The 19251-nt window shown below is 32.5% G+C and overlaps 1 protein-coding gene across 2 annotated transcripts; it reads right to left on the reverse strand.

The window, feature by feature from the left end:
* Positions 1-19049, reverse strand: LOC124359026 (trypsin-2-like). Of its 2 annotated transcripts, none has more exons than XM_046811372.1 (7): positions 18906-19049; positions 17289-17356; positions 15607-15695; positions 12911-13055; positions 9432-9539; positions 861-1001; positions 1-229 (listed from the first exon to the last, which is right to left on the reverse strand). In XM_046811372.1, exons 1-7 carry the CDS (start codon positions 18940-18942, stop codon positions 65-67), a joined length of 753 nt encoding a protein of 250 aa, XP_046667328.1. In that variant the 5' UTR covers positions 18943-19049; the 3' UTR covers positions 1-64. The 2 variants fall into 2 exon arrangements, with proteins under 2 accessions (XP_046667328.1, XP_046667330.1); XM_046811374.1 differs by lacking the exon at positions 1-229 and adding an exon at positions 503-553.
* Positions 19050-19251: the final 202 nt, after the last annotated feature.

The raw sequence follows: 19251 nt of genomic DNA on the forward strand, positions 1-19251 counted from the left end.
TTTAAAATTTATAACGGAATGTATAATTTTACATTTTGAGTGTACAAGCATTGCTGAACTAAAATTATCCTAATATTTTAGCTAGGTCGCAGAAAATGAATATCATGAAGGTAGTCAACGTTGATACTCCCTGTACGATGACCGGCAAGTTCGGTCTACTACACCCAGGAGTGTACGTCACCATCCCGTACAGTTGTTCATTGTAGTACATTGGGGCTCCCAGGCTAGCCTGTAACACAAGGTTTTATTTTAGTTCATAAATAGTTCTACATCCAGGATTGTATGTCACCATTCCGAACAGATATTCACTATAGTACATCGGTCCTCCCAGGCTAGCCTGTAACACAAGGTTTTATTTTAGTTCATAAATAGTTCTACATCCAGGATTGTATGTCACCATTCCGAACAGCTATTCACTATAGTACATCGGTCCTCCCAGGCTAGCCTGTAACACAAGGTTTTATTTTAGTTCATAAATAGTTCTACATCCAGGATTGTATGTCACCATTCCGAACAGCTATTCACTATAGTACATCGGTCCTCCCAGGCTAGCCTGTTACGTCAGTTCTTATTTAGTTCACTCATAGTTCTGCATACGGAAAATGTAGTAGATTACGCATTGTATGGGAGATAATATTATATTTAAAACATTTGTTAGATTATATTTTAAAATTAGTTCTTTATACGTTTTGTTCCATAAAATGTCCCATTGCATAGGTGTCGTTATTACGTATAGAATTTTCATTGGTAGAATACATAACAACATTTCAAACCAAAACACAAAATTTAAAATCGTTTCCATAGAGCAGTTGATACTATGGTGGACGTAGACATGCTACTCTTATGTGTAAGAGACTTACCTGACATGGCTGACTTGTGGAGTCCTGGGGCCAGAGACAAAATTCCCCCCTAGAAATGTTACGAATGCCGCTGTACATCTCCGAGCAGTTGGCTGAGGGCAGTACAAACACTGATGCGGAAACCAGGGGACTCCCTCTAGTCTGGATGTAGAACAGATGTTTTAGTGCGTAGTTATTTAAGGAACCTACTGTATTAAAATACCCTTGGATTTCCCGTTAACATGACAATGTTAAACCTTATGCACTTTTACTCTTATTTTAAATTCACGCCCGATCGCGATCGTTTCTGAAGATTACACTTTTTAAGTATTTTAACTGTAAATTCCAAAAAGTGTTTGGAGGTTCAACACTTGTAGATTTTAAATGAGACATCTCCCATACTTATATGATTAAAAATAAAATAATAAACAGTGCAAGAGGTTTAAGATTGTTAAAGGAATACAATAAACTTTCCTGCCAATACAGCTGACTCCCAACTTCCTATTCTATTTTGAGTGTTTTATACAGGAATATAAACTGAAATGGATCTATCTCAAAAAGTAGTAAATATTTCAAAATCAGGAATGTGAAATAATCCAAACTGAAAGGTTTCATAGATCTATGAAGAAAACTCACTACACATGTGTAATTACAAATATCACTTCTGTCACAGTAGAAAAAAAGGTAGATTTCATGTATGGGTGTCAGTTGGAAATATCATGTTCCAGACACATACACAGGTTCAGAGGGTGAATTTTTTACAACACGTGAAGATATGATGACTATTTAATGACTGGCTTAAATATATTACTTTCAAATACGTAGGTATAAATTATCTTGAAATCTATCAAGAATTAATAGTTATTACCATAAGTGGCTTCTCCAACGTAAACTTGTTTGAAATACTTTGTTTTAACTATATGCGTGGCCAGAGAATAAGCATAATATACTAATTTGATCTATGTTTTCGTTGTAGTCCAACCCAGATAAAATGTTTCAAAAATTAATTTATAAACCAGATATTTGATTCAATGACTAGCCTTCAGGACTTACCAAGCTTACCAAATATAAAAATCGAACCTTTTTGAATTTACAATTAATTTTTAACTGGACTCATTTTTATAGCCTTAGTTTTATCGTGGACTAATCAAAATGTAGCAAGGGCCACTATCTAAAAAACTTACAAAATAGCAGAAAGATAGAAAAAAAGATGTTGTAAAAAAATCTTAGAATCCTAACACCATTTTTTATTTACCATATTTCCATTTTATTTAAGTTCCCCAAACCATTTCTTTTGTAATTTTTGAATTGCCAACATCATTACACTACGAAAAAAAGTCAAAATAATTTTGAAATTGTTCTACGTTTCTATAAAACAAAATATTTAGTTTACAATTAAGTTTTAAAATAACTCTGGTACAAGTTTTGCAAATGGAAACAATTAACTATTAACTGGATTATACGAGTAAATTATACACCAGTATCGTGTATACACTTTCGGGTGATGGTGGTTTTGGAAAACTTTCTAATAAACAGGAGGTCACCCATTAGGGACACGCTGTGCCTGTAATAACTTCTGGAAATACTAAAAACAATCGTGAGAGGAACTGTATTCATACGGCTGACAGTAATGTCTTCGTTCATCAGCGCGGAAGGCGCAGGTACCTTCGGTAGTGCCACACGCCGCCGATGGCAACAAACGAGAAATATACCTCGAGGTATATCACTTACTGATAATATAAGAACTCTAGACAGTCTAATCACAATGTTTGAGAGAACTAAACATATCACAAGATACGGCAAGATCAAGTAATAGCAACAACCACGCAACCACACGGATAGGTAAGTGTATGACGCCAAGGGCGTATCGTTTGTCCGAACGCTCATTTGTCCAAAATCGTTGTCCGAACGCTCATTCGTCCAAAATGTTGTTTGTCCGAACGCTCGTTTGTCCAGAATAGTTGTTCGGACGTTCATTTGTCCAAACTATTTATATAATCCAGTTGAAATACTTGAAAAACGATTACAACATAAAAAGCCTTAATAATTATATAAGAAAAGCGATGCATGACTATAGTTTAACGTTATATTAGTTCAGAGGGTTGGACAAAAAATTAAGGCTATGTCGAAATTATAAGTGTATGCTATTCGGGTAATATGTGTATAGGATTAAAATATTATACAGTGACTCAATGGCAGTAGCCTAGAATGAGTTAATAAAGTATAGCCTATATTTCAGGATTGAATGTAATCTATGAAAATTAGTTAATGTTTTATGACAAACCTATTATAAGAAAAAATAAAATTTGGACAACCCCGGACAAAGCAATTGTACCTATATGAAATTTATACCTACTCAATAATTGTTAACTTCTAATAATTTATAGTAGACCATCCGGAAAAAAATAATTTTGTTGTTTAATTCTTGAAATATAAAAAATGGTAGTGGTCTAAGGTATTTGATTTCTTCCTAGATGAACCATAACTATCAAATATTTATTATTTAAATCTGTTAATCATATTATATTCTATATTTCTTTTAGACATCGTATACTTGAAGACAATGGACTTTGTATAACAAATATAGTTTTTTCATAAAACTGTTGCAGATAATTAAAACAATTATTTCTGTTTTGAAAACTAGCAGTTTAAAATTTCCTGTTTTATAATATGAGCCATTCGGCTTCCAAACACATTTTAAAATTTAAAGACAGTCTTTTACAATAATAATACTATAGTGGGATGCTCTTAACTTAAGATTTGAATGTATGCATTGTCATAAAAGTTAATGTATTCCATAAGTAATAAAATCTGATGATTTTCTGAAACCAAGAAAGCAATTACACTTTAATAGGTAGCGAGACGTTATGTCAGGAGAAGCGTTCACAGTGCCTATTAGAGTAATATATAGGATTCAACGGGTTGGCTTTTATTGTTGTAATGTTAAGCTCGGTTTACCTCGTTGTTTCTATATATGATAGTTTAATTACTTTTCTGTCACAGTTTTATTGCATCAAACTTGCTTGCTAAATAAAATATAATGCGGATTAAATAATTAAAATTCAGTATATTGTATATACTTAAAAAATAAATAAGCGTTCTCATTGAAATATAATGCAATATTTTTATCGCATAACGTATTATGTTTCTAGCACTAGCACATTTATACTTTGGCCATATAATTAAAGGATTGCATAAACCTACTCCTTACTGCAAGTTTCGTTTGTCTATACTTAATTTGTCATCGAGACATTTAAAGGGTATCCATGAAGCTAAGCTATGGGGTCAGAAGCGTAACGTTTTGATAATGAAGAAAACGTGTTTTTCATTACAATGTATAATGTTATCAATGTAGTGTCATTCTGATAAATAAATAAAAAGATATGATGTAAAAACATCATTTCTATAAACTTTGTCAGAACTTTTAAGTGCATGTTGTGATTTAAATTAGATAAAACGAAATACAGTCAATTGTTTTCTGAAATATAGGTGTAAAATAAGTCCTGATAGGCTTGAATATATTTCAAACAGATTGAGATATCAATGTAAAATCTTAATCATACATATTAAAATACTTTTTTGGAGGGTAAAAATATTTCGACCTCCTTTTTCAAAGGAATGTAGAGGGAGTCACTTTAACGTTTCAAACTGCAACCTCTATCTTGTGACATTTGAAAGGTAAGAAATACAATGAAATGAACAAAAAAATTTCTAAGACGATCCGAGCAAAGCTTATACGCAAACAATCCCTTACATCTAAGGGGGTAAATCCCTATATATATATATATATATATATATATATATATATATATATATATATATATATATATACAGCCGCATTTGTAACTCACTGATAGGGTATATGAAATTCTAACCCACTTCTAGATGTGCTGGAAACACGAAATTTTGCTAGCACGTAGCTTTTATGTTCACACCACCGGGAAAAGTCTGAAAACCGGAAATATTTACTTTTAAACCTCTTAAACAAATTGGCAAATTATCGTATTTTTCACTCTTGGAGGCATTTCTTTGAAGCCCGCTTAGAGCTAGCTCGGATCTGACAAAAAATTTTTAATCGGGAATGAAGGGATCTACAAAAAAGGACTAGTAGGTATTTGCTCTATCTCTATTTAGGTTGGCCGCAAAACCCAATTATGTGGACAATTTTCGCAATTTTTACTTAAACATTTACCTTACTTCCGGGCTCGATAGCGGCCGAACCGTTGGTAGAAGCTCAAAGCAAATTTTCAATGGGATTTAAGAAACAGTTCTACAATAAAGTTCTAGTGATATTTTGCCCTCTCTTCAATGTTTTAGCCGTACAACGCGTTTAAATTGCATTCATTTTTTAAGTTTTCCGTGAAAATTGTGATTCTGGGCTAATTTCAGCCAGGAGTTAAAATTTAGAGCAAAATAAAAATTTGATTTCAATACAAAACATTGCGATCTGCAAGAAAGGTTCTAGTAACTTTTTTTCATTTTTGTAGCCGTAAAACGTAAATATGTTGAAAATTTCACTTAAAACTTACCTTCCGGTCTCGATAGTGGCCGAACCGTTGGTCCTAGCTTAAATGTAAAATCTTTTATAACTAGCTATTAATAGGATCTACAAAAAGGTTTCTGTCGTTTATCTCTCCGTAAGGTTGATAAATGCTATAAATGGCAAATTCTTTGTCGTCAATAGAAAGTAGATAGTGTTTTAATTTAATTTCAAGAAATAGTATTTCTGGCGTAAAATGATAATCTCCTGAGTTAAATAAACCCCGGACTAATTTATTCTTTTGATAAAAACTACTATGCACATATTCAATTAGCGCAGACATAAAACCCTTTTTGTACTGACTTAACCATATTATAGAAAGTCAAGCCTACTTCCTGGTGTACCAGAAACTTGAAATTCGGCATAATTGTAGTTTATTCCGTGTATCCATTACAACACTCCTAAAAACAATCGATTTCTGCATTGCAGTTACTCTTGAACATCAGCAGAGCTGGCCGATGCAGTGTTTCCTCCCAAGCTCTGTACTGCCTAAACCAGAGGTCGTAGCTAAAATCTGACAGCAGAATTTTCCATAAAATTTGAAGTTTCTACAAGACAGGTCCAGTCACTTTTTGTCGGTATCTGTAACGTTTAAGCCGCAAAATGCCCTTGAAGTCAAAACTTTCGCTAAAATTAAACACTCTATTTCGTAAACGACTGATTAGTATACGTCTACTAGAGCAAATCGCGATTGGCTGAGCTTTACCGGAGGCTTATAGTAGTTAGGGACAGAGTGAATTTTATTTATGCTTACAAACACAACACCTTCCAAAAGAGGCCCACGTGTGTCTTAACCCCCGTTAACATTTACCCCCAGGAATTTCCTGGTATGACCAGATAATCTCCTGAGTAAATTAAACCCCCTCATGTCTTAACCCCGGTAAGATTAAAGCCCTTCCCAGAATGAAGGCAATATAAACTCCTGAGAAAATTAACTCCCTGATGTTTTAACCCCCGGTAACATTAATTCCCCCTGGAATTTCCTAGTATGACCAGATAAACTTCTGAGTACACTATAACCCCCTGATCAACTTAATTACCTGATAAAGAATACTGACTTAGGGTCGGTGCAATCTTTTCTCTTACTTCAAATCCAAGGGCAGAAGACAAAATTAAATTTTCTACAAAAAGCTTTTTCTCGTATCTCCAACGGTTAAGCCACAAAACGCCCTCCAACTCAAAAGTTTGGTTAAAACCAAACTCTCTACTTTCCACTTCCTGGCAAACATAATCTCGGACTTTAGTTATTACCCAATTCTTAGTATGCTAAATTTGTTAACACGTCGCTTAATTTTTCTACGAAATCCATTGATTATTTTTATATATCACACATCATTTGGCTGAGTGTTAGCGAAGCATTACAACCCACGAGAGAGGACACAGTAGGGAACACGTAACTTGAAAGCCTCAAGTCTGAATTTAACCTATAACCAAATCCCTCCTATCCCCGAATTTTAAGCACTAGCTTTGGGGGCCTGGGGGCGGAGCCGAAGGCGAGTTAAGTCTTTATACGCCTGGATATATTCCAAACGGATTGAGATACAATGAACTAGCTTCATCATACTTTAAAATTACTTGTTTTATTTTTTAAGTTAAACAAATTTTCCACCCCTCTTTGCAAAGTTCATAACTTTTTCAGGCTATGATTTGATCCCCACACTCTGGCGACCCTTTTAGGAATTAGGAATGGCAATAATTCCACACACATAGCTTTTTCAATGTATCGTTTTATCTTCATGTCAACATCGATAGCACAAATCATCGATTAGTAAAAATCAATAAAAATATTAATGTTTTGAAATTGAAATTTTCTTGATCATCGATATTTATAACAAGATTAAAATGTATTTTCAAGACAAAAACGTATTCTTAGCTATATTACATAATGTATTGTAATTTAAACAGTAATTTGAAAATAACGGTAATAGCGGTTTTTCTTTAATTAAATGTAAATCAGAGTACTACAAGGAATAACAATAAAATGAGTTAATAAAAAATTACATTAAAAACAATAGATCATCTCTGGTCTTGCAATCACTAATGTATTCTTGTTTTATTGAGATGTATTTTTCTGCCTTCTTTTTGTGCAACTTGTAATCTGGAATGCATGGATGATTTGGATCTATCTCTATATTTCTTTCACACTCCGTACAAAAATCACACACATCAGTTTTTGGTCTTCTTACAGTAAAATTAGTATCCCTGTAAAACTTAAAATATGTTTTATAAGCCATTCTTAAGGGTTTACCAGACTTCTCTTCATAATATTCTTGAAATAAGGAAAACAGTATTTTGGGACTCAGACTCGGATTATCAAAATACAGTCTGTTTGTACGGTTGTGTAATGACTTCCACGATGTGGAATGCTTTGCAAATGATCCATAGCCAACTTCCAAACATCTTCTTCAAGTTTTCTTTGTTTACCATGTTTCCCCCTTTTTTTCAGTGAATGAACCGTTTTGCAATAACTTACTTTCAATAACTCTTACTCTCTTGATGCTGATTTTGTAAACTTCCGTAAGAAATGTTCTACAAACAGGAAATTCAATGCCATTTTTCTTTATATGATATTTCCATGAATTTTCTCTCACTACCTTTGGATTAACAGTAATTTTTTTGTGCTCAGATTGTTGGAGCTCCATGCATCCAGAAAGATAGGTGTCTTGCGCCTCTTTGTTTTGACCATTGTAAAAACTATTGAAAATATTATTTTGATCTGAGTTTTCAAAATTCTCAAAGCACTTATTATTACAGCACTTGTGGACAACATTAAAAACCTTACCTTCAACAATTTGTTTACTTTTCTTAGATTCATAACCTAAACCAATGTCTCGATTACTTTTCCTCACATTGTCTTTCCACTTTTCAATGTTCACTCGTTTTCGTTTAGCACCTTTCTTCACATAAGTGTTTAGAACACTTTCTCTAAAACTAGAACTACTATCCATTTCACAACAGTTTTGAGTAATTAATATTAACTAAATATAATGAATAAACAAAACAAATTCGAAGATGCGAAACTGTCAACAATCAACTCACAGACTCAAATGCTGTCTATTGAAAAAGGGCTCATAACATCAGCTGACTAAATTTGTTCTACCAACCTCAAAAAACGAATTAGCTCCATGAAACTTGGTGGACAAATAGAATATACTATGGGGAATCGTTTAATAACATCTCCGCAAAAAGGGCCTATAGTGTTATAAGCCCTTATTCTAGCTACAGCCTCAATTACATTCAATTATTTACCCCAATATAAAAACTTATTACTCATAACACTTTTAGGGTTAGTAAAATCTCATTGGCAGTACTTATCTGGTAAGCCATTCAAAGACAATATTTTCGATAGAAGTTTTCGCCCAAGTTTGTTCTATTTGCTGTTATTGTGGCTCCCGCTTTCGAGAATAGTCTCTCCATAGGGACTGAGGTAGTAAGAGAAATCAAGTATTGTTATTTTTTTTATGTGTATAGCTTGTGATGCTTAAAGGGTTTATAGTTCGATGAAATATATGTAGACAATCACATACAAACTCAATCTGAGCTGAACTGAGCTACTGACTAAAAACCACGGCCTTTACAAAGTAATCATCGCCAATTTGAATGTGTAATCCTCAGTCTCATCCTTGCTACAAATCAATGAACGACGGTTCATGGTACGGTAAGCAATTATAACTGGACACAGTATATATCGCAACGCTATCTGGGATAGAGCTAGAATATAGTGAAAGAAAACAATGCGTTTTCACATATTACAAATATAATATTGACTAGTCGTTAATCACGGCTTAAATTATATATTGTAATGTATAAAATATAAACCAAAATCATTTTGATGAGGATAACATAGATATAATGGCGAAAAATATTAGTTTTGGAAAAATTATCGATCCTTAAAACATCGATTGTCATGAACGATAGATCGATGTTTAGTAAACTCAGTTGAAATCGGTAGCTAAAATGTGTTGATTTGTTTTTGAGTTCAAATTAAAAGGTATAATTGCTCACGCTTATTCACAATTGATATCATTACTCTATAATCAAAGCAAACCTACCTTTGGTTCTGCCCACGTCGATACTATGCCATTTTGGAGCTCCTTTATACCATCGTTGTTAGGGTTCAGCCACGTCACTCGAGGGTTGAACCAGAAGGGAACAGAGACCTATGGGAGATAATTCACCAATTTCATTACATATTTGGTTATTTTTATTGCGCAAACAGAGAGGAAAATTATCATAATATGTGTAGTTTAATTACAAATATTTCCAATTTTGCCCTTTGGTAACACTCTAGGAACAGTTGTACATAACTGGTCCCAAGAACCCACAAACCACCAGCTTGTGGAAACGAAAGCTGCTCATCAAAGCAGAAAAAAATTATAGATAAATATCACGTATATACTCGTTGACCAGCTATGTACACTGTATACTTCCAATATAATGGCTGTTTAAACTGTTTTAAATTCAAATAGTCAGGACATTATGTGGTTAGTGTGATCCAAAAATGTCGCAGTTGAGATGTATGTATCCCAGTTTGTTGTTCCCGGCTTGTCGAAGCGTATTTTTAAAGTGGCCGTGCTCGCTTATGTGTTAACAGATTTCTTTGAAAAATGGAACGTTGAAATTGGTATAAAAATGAATTAATAATTGGTATCTTATGCATTTTGTATAAATTACCGGTGTTTTTGTTATTTAACTATAACAATTTTAAACAGACGCCATTTTAAAACGGGTTAAAGAGTGTTATTAATATTTTATTTTGGAAAAGGTTTAATACAGTTTAACATAATTCTCAAGTTTCATAACTTTACCTTAAATGGTTCAAAATATATATTTTTTTTATAAAAAACACATACAGACAGATAGATGGAAAACTAAAGGTTTTAGGACGTACCTTCATATGAACTGTTTCGCTTACTTTTATGTGTGGAAATAATCCAAACATATTGGAACACTTTTACTGAACACTCTGTATAATGTTTGAGTTAGTTTTTAAATTTTGGATTCATGTATAGCATGAATACAAATAGAAACGGATTTTTAGGATCTTATTAATGAATCCTTATGAATATGCTTAGGAACATTGTATTTTTCGCTATCTTCTTGTTTAAGGGAAAGTTAATTAATTTGGACTAATGAAAGGAGAAAAATACAAAAATAAATTGTATAAGATTATTAAATATAATATTATTTAATTGGTATTTGGTAAAGAATTTAACCTCTGTGCTATTTTAGTAAATTTTAATATAAGTTACAATACTTATTTTGCAACTCAGTAAAATATGGGTTGAGTAAATACGCGTATGGCTTATTTGAATATAACATTTTCACCCAAAACTTAACCAATTTCTGGATTATTCCACCAAAAACGTGTTCTTCCTTAAGTTATTAATATGTAATTTCTTAAGTATCGGTATGTTCTTCAACGTACAATAAGAGTCTTCAATGGAGGCCACGTGTTCAGAGGACGTGGCGGCTGTTATGTTAAGATGAATTTACTATAAATATTATAGAATTTTGTGTTTTTTCACTTTAAGATCGATATGGGGGAAGTTGCGAGGGTTGTATGACTGGCCGTAGGCACACATGTGAGTGTATGTCCAATTTAAGTAGCCACAATTATTTTTGCCGTAAAAATATTTTGTTTATTTGGAAAAGAGATATAGAATTGTTTGATGGTGGAAGAGACATAGTTGAAAAATATTTATTTGGAATTACTTTGACTCTCCTTACAGTTAGTTAGTGATTGACACAAATTTGTATTGAGCTGCTATTTAAATTGTTGTGGATAAAGGTATAACTTCTTAAACAAGAACAGATCGAAGGAGATATAAACATTACCTCGAAAATTACGCCATAAGGGCGATTTTAATAGACTGTGTTAGGTAGTTTTAAAGAAATCTAATACTATATGGATGAAATATCGGCAAATCAAAACTTTTTAAAGTTATATATATATATATATATATATATATTATATAGCAGGTATCTATATATATTAAAAGGGAGCAAGAACTGTGTAAGGGTACTGATAGAGGAAATATTATTTCGTAAAATTATCATAAAAATACCGCGGGAAAGAAAACGTTTACAATTTTGACTCTTAGCTAGAACTAAAGTGCCTATATACATTAATGGAATAATAAAAGTTCCGTATAAGTAATTTTAAAACTTATTTAAAACCACGCAGAGTACACAAATGATACACTGGTTTATCATTCTAAATCAGTATAATGCCTTATAAATCTCTTATTAGATAAAAACAAAAACAAAAAGACACTTGAAATTAGACCAATGTAAAAGAGAGCTACTGTAGTAAAGAGTCAACAAATGGGATTGGGTTTCTCGAGTTACCTCGCTTATCTGCGCGTTTGCTTTAACCTGGCGCACATTCCATTACAAGTAATCCTGACAATAATTACCAAACCCATTGAGATTATTATTAATGAAAAAGGGTTTTCTGCCGACATATACCCCACTTCGCTGTTATCGTATGCTCTACCTCGTCATTTCATGTCCCTCTCAACAAGCATTTGTAATAAGACCCTCAAGCATGTTTATACTTCGATCGATAATATGTCGAGGGATATTCTTCGTTTGTCACTAGAAACCAATTACTGTCAGACCGATTAAATATTAATTCCTATTACGAGTTTAAAAGTTGCAATGTTACGGGTTGGCTTAAGGGTTGGTTTCACAGAATTTGGAAGCGTATACTGGGCTCTATAATAAACTACGAAGTACGTGGACCATTTCTGGAACGCAAGGACTTAAAGTAACACTGCCGGGAGCTATAGAGAGTGGAGCAGCCAGCTTTGAAGAACGACACAAATTTCTGTTTATGGAAGTATATTACGTTTTCACCCGAAGGACGATGATGGAGAAGAGGGAGCTAAAATAATCTTTGCTAATCACTCTAAAAGGAAAAAGTAATGGCCAGTAATCATAAAGCTGATCTAACAACGAGGTTAACAACCTAGCCATCGCTGAAGACAAGACCAGCTGTGGCCGAGAACAGAAAAAAAGAGTCGGCAGGGCTACTGGCCCGACCACCGGCCAACAAAATAAAAGTGGTAGACGCCACAAAGTCTTTTTGAGTGCCGCAGTGTGCTCTGTTTAGTTAGCCTGTGGATAATCAGACAGTACTAACATAACTTAACAACACAACATGTACCTTGGACAGTACTAACATAACGTAACAACACAACATGTACCTCAGACAGTACTAACATAACGTAACAACACAACATGTACCTCAGACAGTACTAACATAACGTAACAACACAACATGTACCTCAGACAGTACTAACATAACGTAACAACACAACATGTACCTCAGACAGTACTAACATAACGTAACAACACAACATGTACCTCAGACAGTACTAACATAACGTAACAACACAACATGTACCTCAGACAGTACTAACATAACGTAACAACACAACATGTACCTCAGACAGTACTAACATAACGTAACAACACAACATGTACCTCAGACAGTACTAACATAACGTAACAACACAACATGTACCTCGACCAAAACGACGTCAACATCTGGAGGAGAAGGAAGTATTCCGTTATCGAAGTAATAGTGTAACTTGTGAACGTTGTAAACCTGCCCTCGGTGACCCAGCTTGTCTGTGCCCACCCGGACAGCTAGAGAACTCACATCATGTCTGTAAAGTGTTATAATATAGTATACAGTTACAATATAATGTATATTTTAGCGAATCAGTTACTTAAATCTACGAACAACCTAAACGTGATTAGATTTTAATAGTAAACTTATCAAAAACTGTAATAGAAATCGTTCACACAAAACATTAATCATGTGCCTCAGCTTTCGATTGTTTGAATTATTTTCATTGATTTCTTTGATTAACTGTGGTTGAAGTTTATCATGTATATTCAACTATAACCAAACATGGTGTATTGGTTGATGACTATTATGATAATGGACGTATATGTAATACAATGTAGAAAAAATAAAACAATTTCATAATTAGTGTCACATGTTAATGGGATATACTGTAAAACCACCACAGTTAGACAAACTACTTCTTAACTGTTAGAAAAATTAGAAGAACAGGCAGTCTGGTTTGAAGTGTAAAAACATCTCAAATAAACTGCTACAAGATATTAATTTCTTAAATTCTTAAAATTTACCAGAACAGTTTAAAATGACAGACGTTACATTTTTTCTGAGTAACGACAACGAGGAGTCCCGGCTCGAGTATTGGGCACACCCAATCTCATCATCATCCAACTGAGATTTTAGTGATAATGATTCATTGATTAAGCGTGTTAACAGGACCAGTATACCGTATATACATACATGAAATGCAAACGGTAAGACATTACAAAAGATGTTATAGGAAACTGGATATAATACCACACAGATTGATAACGTCAGTAAAAATAAATTAGGAGAATTTGGTCTCACAATGAGCCTTAATAATTAGATATAATTAAAAAAAAGAAGAAAGTAAAATACTGACCTATATTCTTTACATCCGAGGAAAGAGATAAAATAGGCATGGTAACCAGCACTATGTTATGATGATACATACAACTGTATGAGACTTGAGAGTAACTAGTGTTAACTGGATACGTTTAGAGTCCACGATACTCGATATGAATAAATAAATGAATAAATGAATTTATTTCCCATATAGAAATTCCACAATACAATCATTTGAACCATTGAGAAAAAAAAACTGGCCAATTTTACAAGTAGTTTGGCCAATTACAAACATATATAAATTACAATCCCTTAATCAGCAACCAGTCTATGATTAATTAACTGATTAGTTAGTTAATCTAAACTAAATCTAAACTAAATTATCTAAAATAAACTAATTAGAGTCTAGCATTATGCTTATTACAAGTTGTATGCCCGCTGTAGCATCTGTGGGCAGAGATGTTCATTTAAAACATGCTTGAAACCACTACTCTAGCACGTTGGTGAAACACCTTACATCCTTCTGACCATAAAGCCATATAGTTGAGGCACTGTTTACATTCGGAAACAGTACGTCTCCAAAACTACAGTAGTTCGTAAACAAAAATAACAAAACAGATAAAATAAAATTTTATCAGAATACAAAGAAAATAAGCCCTACAAGATCATACATACAAATTCTTTGTTTAAATGTGTATTTAATGTTTGCCTTTAATTGTGCTCGTTAATTATTCTGCCTGGACTATATTAGTATTCTGATGTTTTTAATATTTGCTTTTCTCTTTTTTATTACTTTATGTACTTACTTTAATTGCCTCCTCAAGTTGACGAAGAGGATAGATTTCAAGCCTTGAAACGTTGTGTTATACACGTATCATGTAACTTATAACAGTGGAAAATGTTCGAAATCATATATTATGAAATTGATCGTTCATAAGAATTGACATAAAGTTTACAACAACGCTTTGCCATTATCCTGATGATAATATGAGAAGCTCGCAAATTAATTGAGAATAGTACACTATCGAAAACATAGCTACCTGTGATTAATAAGCCATGTTGAACGCTGATTGGTTAAGCTATGGCAAATTATGTTAAAGCATTGTATCAGTTTCTTCAATCGCCTGTAAACGTGCATTCCTCAGCATGCTATTTTTGAATAAAGATGTATTTCCTTAGTGTCCTTTGGTAAAATAGTCTTATAAAATAAATAAATAAAAATGCCTTTATTTTCAAGCGATTTTCTGTATAAACAGCTTTTCAAAATAACTTTCGTCAAAACAAACAATACAATAAAAATACATATTCGGTCTTAACCTAAATACTTATCTAATTAAAGTACATTTGATTTTTTTCTCTAAAACTTGCAAGACAAAGGTCTTTGAGGCTCGCCGGGAGTCTATTGTACAATGCCGGACCGAAATAGGCAAACCCCCTCCTGCCAACCTCACGACTTATCCTCTGGACATGGAGGAGCCTGTCCTGCCGGGTGCCTCGCAAAGCGACATCACGCCGAAGGGAGAGTTTCTCACGGAGGTACTGAGGCTCTCCAACAATGAGAGCTTGTGTGTAACTGGATAAATAATATCGTTAGTAGTGGTATTATGACAGTATAGATTAGTGTCCGTTTTATAAACAATTAGTTTATTTGAAGTCAATCTTACACATTGATTTGCAGCTACTGCGCTATTTATAAACTCAGGGTTAGCCCTAATTTCATAGATGTTATCTAAGGACTAAGATAGGGAAAGTGCATATTTACCGACCCGCTGATACAAGAGTTTGAAGCCAGCACAAAAACATCGTCGATGACTGTAGCGGAACATGCAAACTCACCATCCACTTCAATCGACCCCTGAAATAACACACACGATGTAATGGCTGTGAAGCGTTTATTGTGTTGTAACAAATCCATACATTTAGACTTACTTGTCAGTGAGTTTTCAGGTTGGTAGTTTTTATCGAGAAATATCCAATCACAATGAGTTTTATTGTTATTTTTATATTGATAACTCCACAATGTAGTTTTATCTTTATAATTAATATATAAAATAAGAAACTAAAAACATTTTATATTACGTGTTTCGACACTAACCCGTCTTCAGTGTACAATATAATAACATTTACAACAGAAAATTATACAAATAAGTAAATATACACATATTGAACTGATCAAAGCTGCAAAAATATTGAAAATAACGTGGAGAGTTTAGATATTGAAAGAAAATGAGAGTACTTAAACACAAAAGAAAAATTTCAAATTTATCTGTATTATAGTAAAGACCCACAAAATATTCCAAATATGTATCTGAATAACAAGACAAAACTATTTTAAATAAAACTAAAATATTAAATATCGAACACTAGCTAAAATTGCAACAATATCATTATAAATTTTACATACGTCTAAATGTTCCATATGTGTATATTTACTTCTTCCTTTATAAATTTGATTGAGAGGTTATTGAATTGTACACTGATGATAGCTTACTGTTTGAACGCCTATCTAAAATATTTAATTTTTTGTTTTATTTTGTTATTAATTTAACGTTTGTCTTGTGTTTGGTATTAAGATATGCCTCTAAATTTTAACTGCATCCATAATTGTTACAGATTTTTTTGAACTGCAAAAACTTCCATAGCAAAAAAAACTCAAGTTCTACTTTTACTCTTTTAGTACATTAGTTTCTCATGTGAAGTTTTTAATCACATATATGGGGTCTACAGACCTCTAGATTTCCTTGAAACTGACCAGTATTCTGACCCCAATGGTTTAAACCACACAGTGTTTTTTTGAATGTATTTACAATTAAATTCGTTTATATTAATTTTAATTTTACCTTAGAGATCCGTATAGTTTAGATAATTAAATTTAAATCTCCATGTATCAATATAATTTAACACCAAAATATTATAAACACTTAGGACAAATGTACTAAACATTCACTGTCTATTAGTTTGAATATTTATTTTTATGAGCGTTTGCGTATAAAATTAACTCATTACGCAAACACTAGACAGGTATTTAATGTACCTTTTTGTTAGATAAATGACGATACATATATGGTACTATTCAGAAACAAACCTGTGTAAAAAATCACAATTTTGGTACTGTTTGTTTTTAAATTATATTATGCCAATGGGCATTTATGTTTATTAGACATATTTTCTAGGAGTTTTCCATAAAATCATAACAAAAAGTGATTCTAGATATTAGATACAGTCTAACAACACTACGTAACCTTCAAGATTTAGAGAAATTTTGAAAATTAAAAACAAAATTAGCGCTTTAAAATAATATATTTTATAAAACACATCGATTTAAAAATAAGTGCCTAATCTCAAATCTCACTAAATATAATATATGAATCAAATTATATCATGAATTTTAAGAGTTAACCATTACTATTTTAAAACGTGCAATTTTTATTATTATTATTATACTTACAAAATAAGGAGTTTCCAATATACTTGTTGAGGAGATACATGTGGGTGCTGACATAATCACAAGGAAAGCTGAAAATTAAGATATATTTACATAAATGGCAATGCCAATTATGCTAAAAGCTAACGGCATATTGTACAAAACGTGATAGTAACAGTAAAATGGTGGTTTACAAGGGTAATATTTCTTACATAACCAACGTTACTTGGCATAGTAACAGATTTTATACACACATAAACTACTGAATACTTATTGCAAGCAAATCATCTTTCATCCTGCTTCAACCGTGTCCACACCATCAGCCTATGCAGCGTAGCCATCCGATATAGGAAAAATTTTTTTCTCAAAGGTAAATCAAAGGAGGTGGTATCTGATTCAATTTTGATTCATTTATTTCAGACACGTGAGTAGATAATAGGATTGACAGAGTGCGCACAAACCTGCGACTTTCGAGGTTTCCGTGTTCCATATTATTTTATTTATAGAAGGTCACAGTGATCATTTCTCCAACCCTACAACATTAATTCTTACATTCAATCGAAGGTATAGACCGCAAAAAAATCTACGGTACAAGATTGGGAAATCTATTCGAACGATAATACAATAAAAATGTATGATATTAGTTTATAATTAATTTGACTTCAATAAAACAGGCTTATTTAGGACTTGGATGACTCTCATAACTGTTGGCTATCTATAAGTGACGATAAACACGAATAACAATACATTTAATAAACAAAACTCTGCTGAAATCTAGTATTAAATGTTGCATCAGGTTTAAAAACCATGATGTGTGTCAACTATACGAGTATTCTCACTATCTCTAAAACACGCACTTAATAAAATAAAACAATAATTATAAAAACTGTACTAACTAATATGGGTTACTATAGGCCTGCATTGACTAACAAACCACAGAGAACAGAACAAACGTCCATATTAAATAATGAAGTGATTTCTTCATGGCAGGAAAAGATTTTGGGAAAAAGGAAACGTTAGAAGGCCTTTATTAGTATTGCTCCATTCTATATCAACTTCTCAAATCCATGTGACTCCACATTGATGTATTACAAATGTCAATTATATTTGATACTTTAGGTTTCCTTGTGGGTTTTTGTTTCAGAATTATCAACTGCAGCAGCCTAACTTACATGGCGCTTTGATTAATTTTTGAGGCTTTATACATTAAATTAGCAGACCAACCGATCAGTCAACATTCTATTTCATTAAAAATCCGTCCGTTGTAAAAAATAAAAACGGAGTCTAACGACTGCTGTAAGTTAAAATAAGAGGCTTTTGTTATCACCTATTTTATTACGTCAATAAACCAACTTAACCTATACTTAACACATTCTTGAATGAATTTGTTTCTACAGTATTCAGTTTTTATTTTTATTAGATCCATTACCTTTTTACTTAACTTAACAGGACGAGTTATAAACACAACAAATTTTGTAAACAGATAAATAATGTCTGTTGTGATCCATCTTTATTAACGAAATTAATGAATGTTTGGAATCAAACGGGTTTTATAATTCTTTTGACTTAAATTATGCAAATTAAAAAAAACTATTTTTTATTATCTGTTTGAATAAATATTTAAAACAAACTACTACTTACAGAATATATAAGACAGAGGAATTTTACTTGACACCATTATAGATAGTTAAATATTGTGCAATGTCACTCAGTTGAATATTTAAAATGATTGAACATACTGACGACATACACCTACCGTCACGAATGTTCTAATCTTATCATAATAAAACGAATGCTATCCAAACAGCACTCGACAAAAACCTTAAACGTGGCACTTTAACACTCTACATAGTTGTCATTTATTGGAACTATTACATTTGCATAATCTAGGAAACGTCATAATCAATCATACTATTAGCTATAATTGTGTTTGTATTAATTTTTAACGGAAAAAACACACAGTAATATTTGTATGAAATAGTGTTGA

Source organism: Homalodisca vitripennis, chromosome 4 (assembly GCF_021130785.1).
Source record: "Homalodisca vitripennis isolate AUS2020 chromosome 4, UT_GWSS_2.1, whole genome shotgun sequence".
NCBI classification, from domain to species: Eukaryota; Metazoa; Arthropoda; class Insecta; order Hemiptera; family Cicadellidae; genus Homalodisca; species Homalodisca vitripennis.

Bases quoted from the DNA above. Each gene is read 5' to 3' on its own strand.
- LOC124359026 (XM_046811372.1), bottom strand. From the start codon at position 18,942: ATGGTGTCAAGTAAAATTCCTCTGTCTTATATATTCT. The intron at 17,357-18,905 runs GTAAGTAGTAGT...CTTAATTTTCAG, and splicing joins TCCTCTGTCTTATATATTCT to CTTTCCTTGTGATTATGTCA. The intron at 13,056-15,606 runs GTCGGTAAATAT...AACACTTTACAG, and splicing joins TCAAACTCTTGTATCAGCGG to ACATGATGTGAGTTCTCTAG.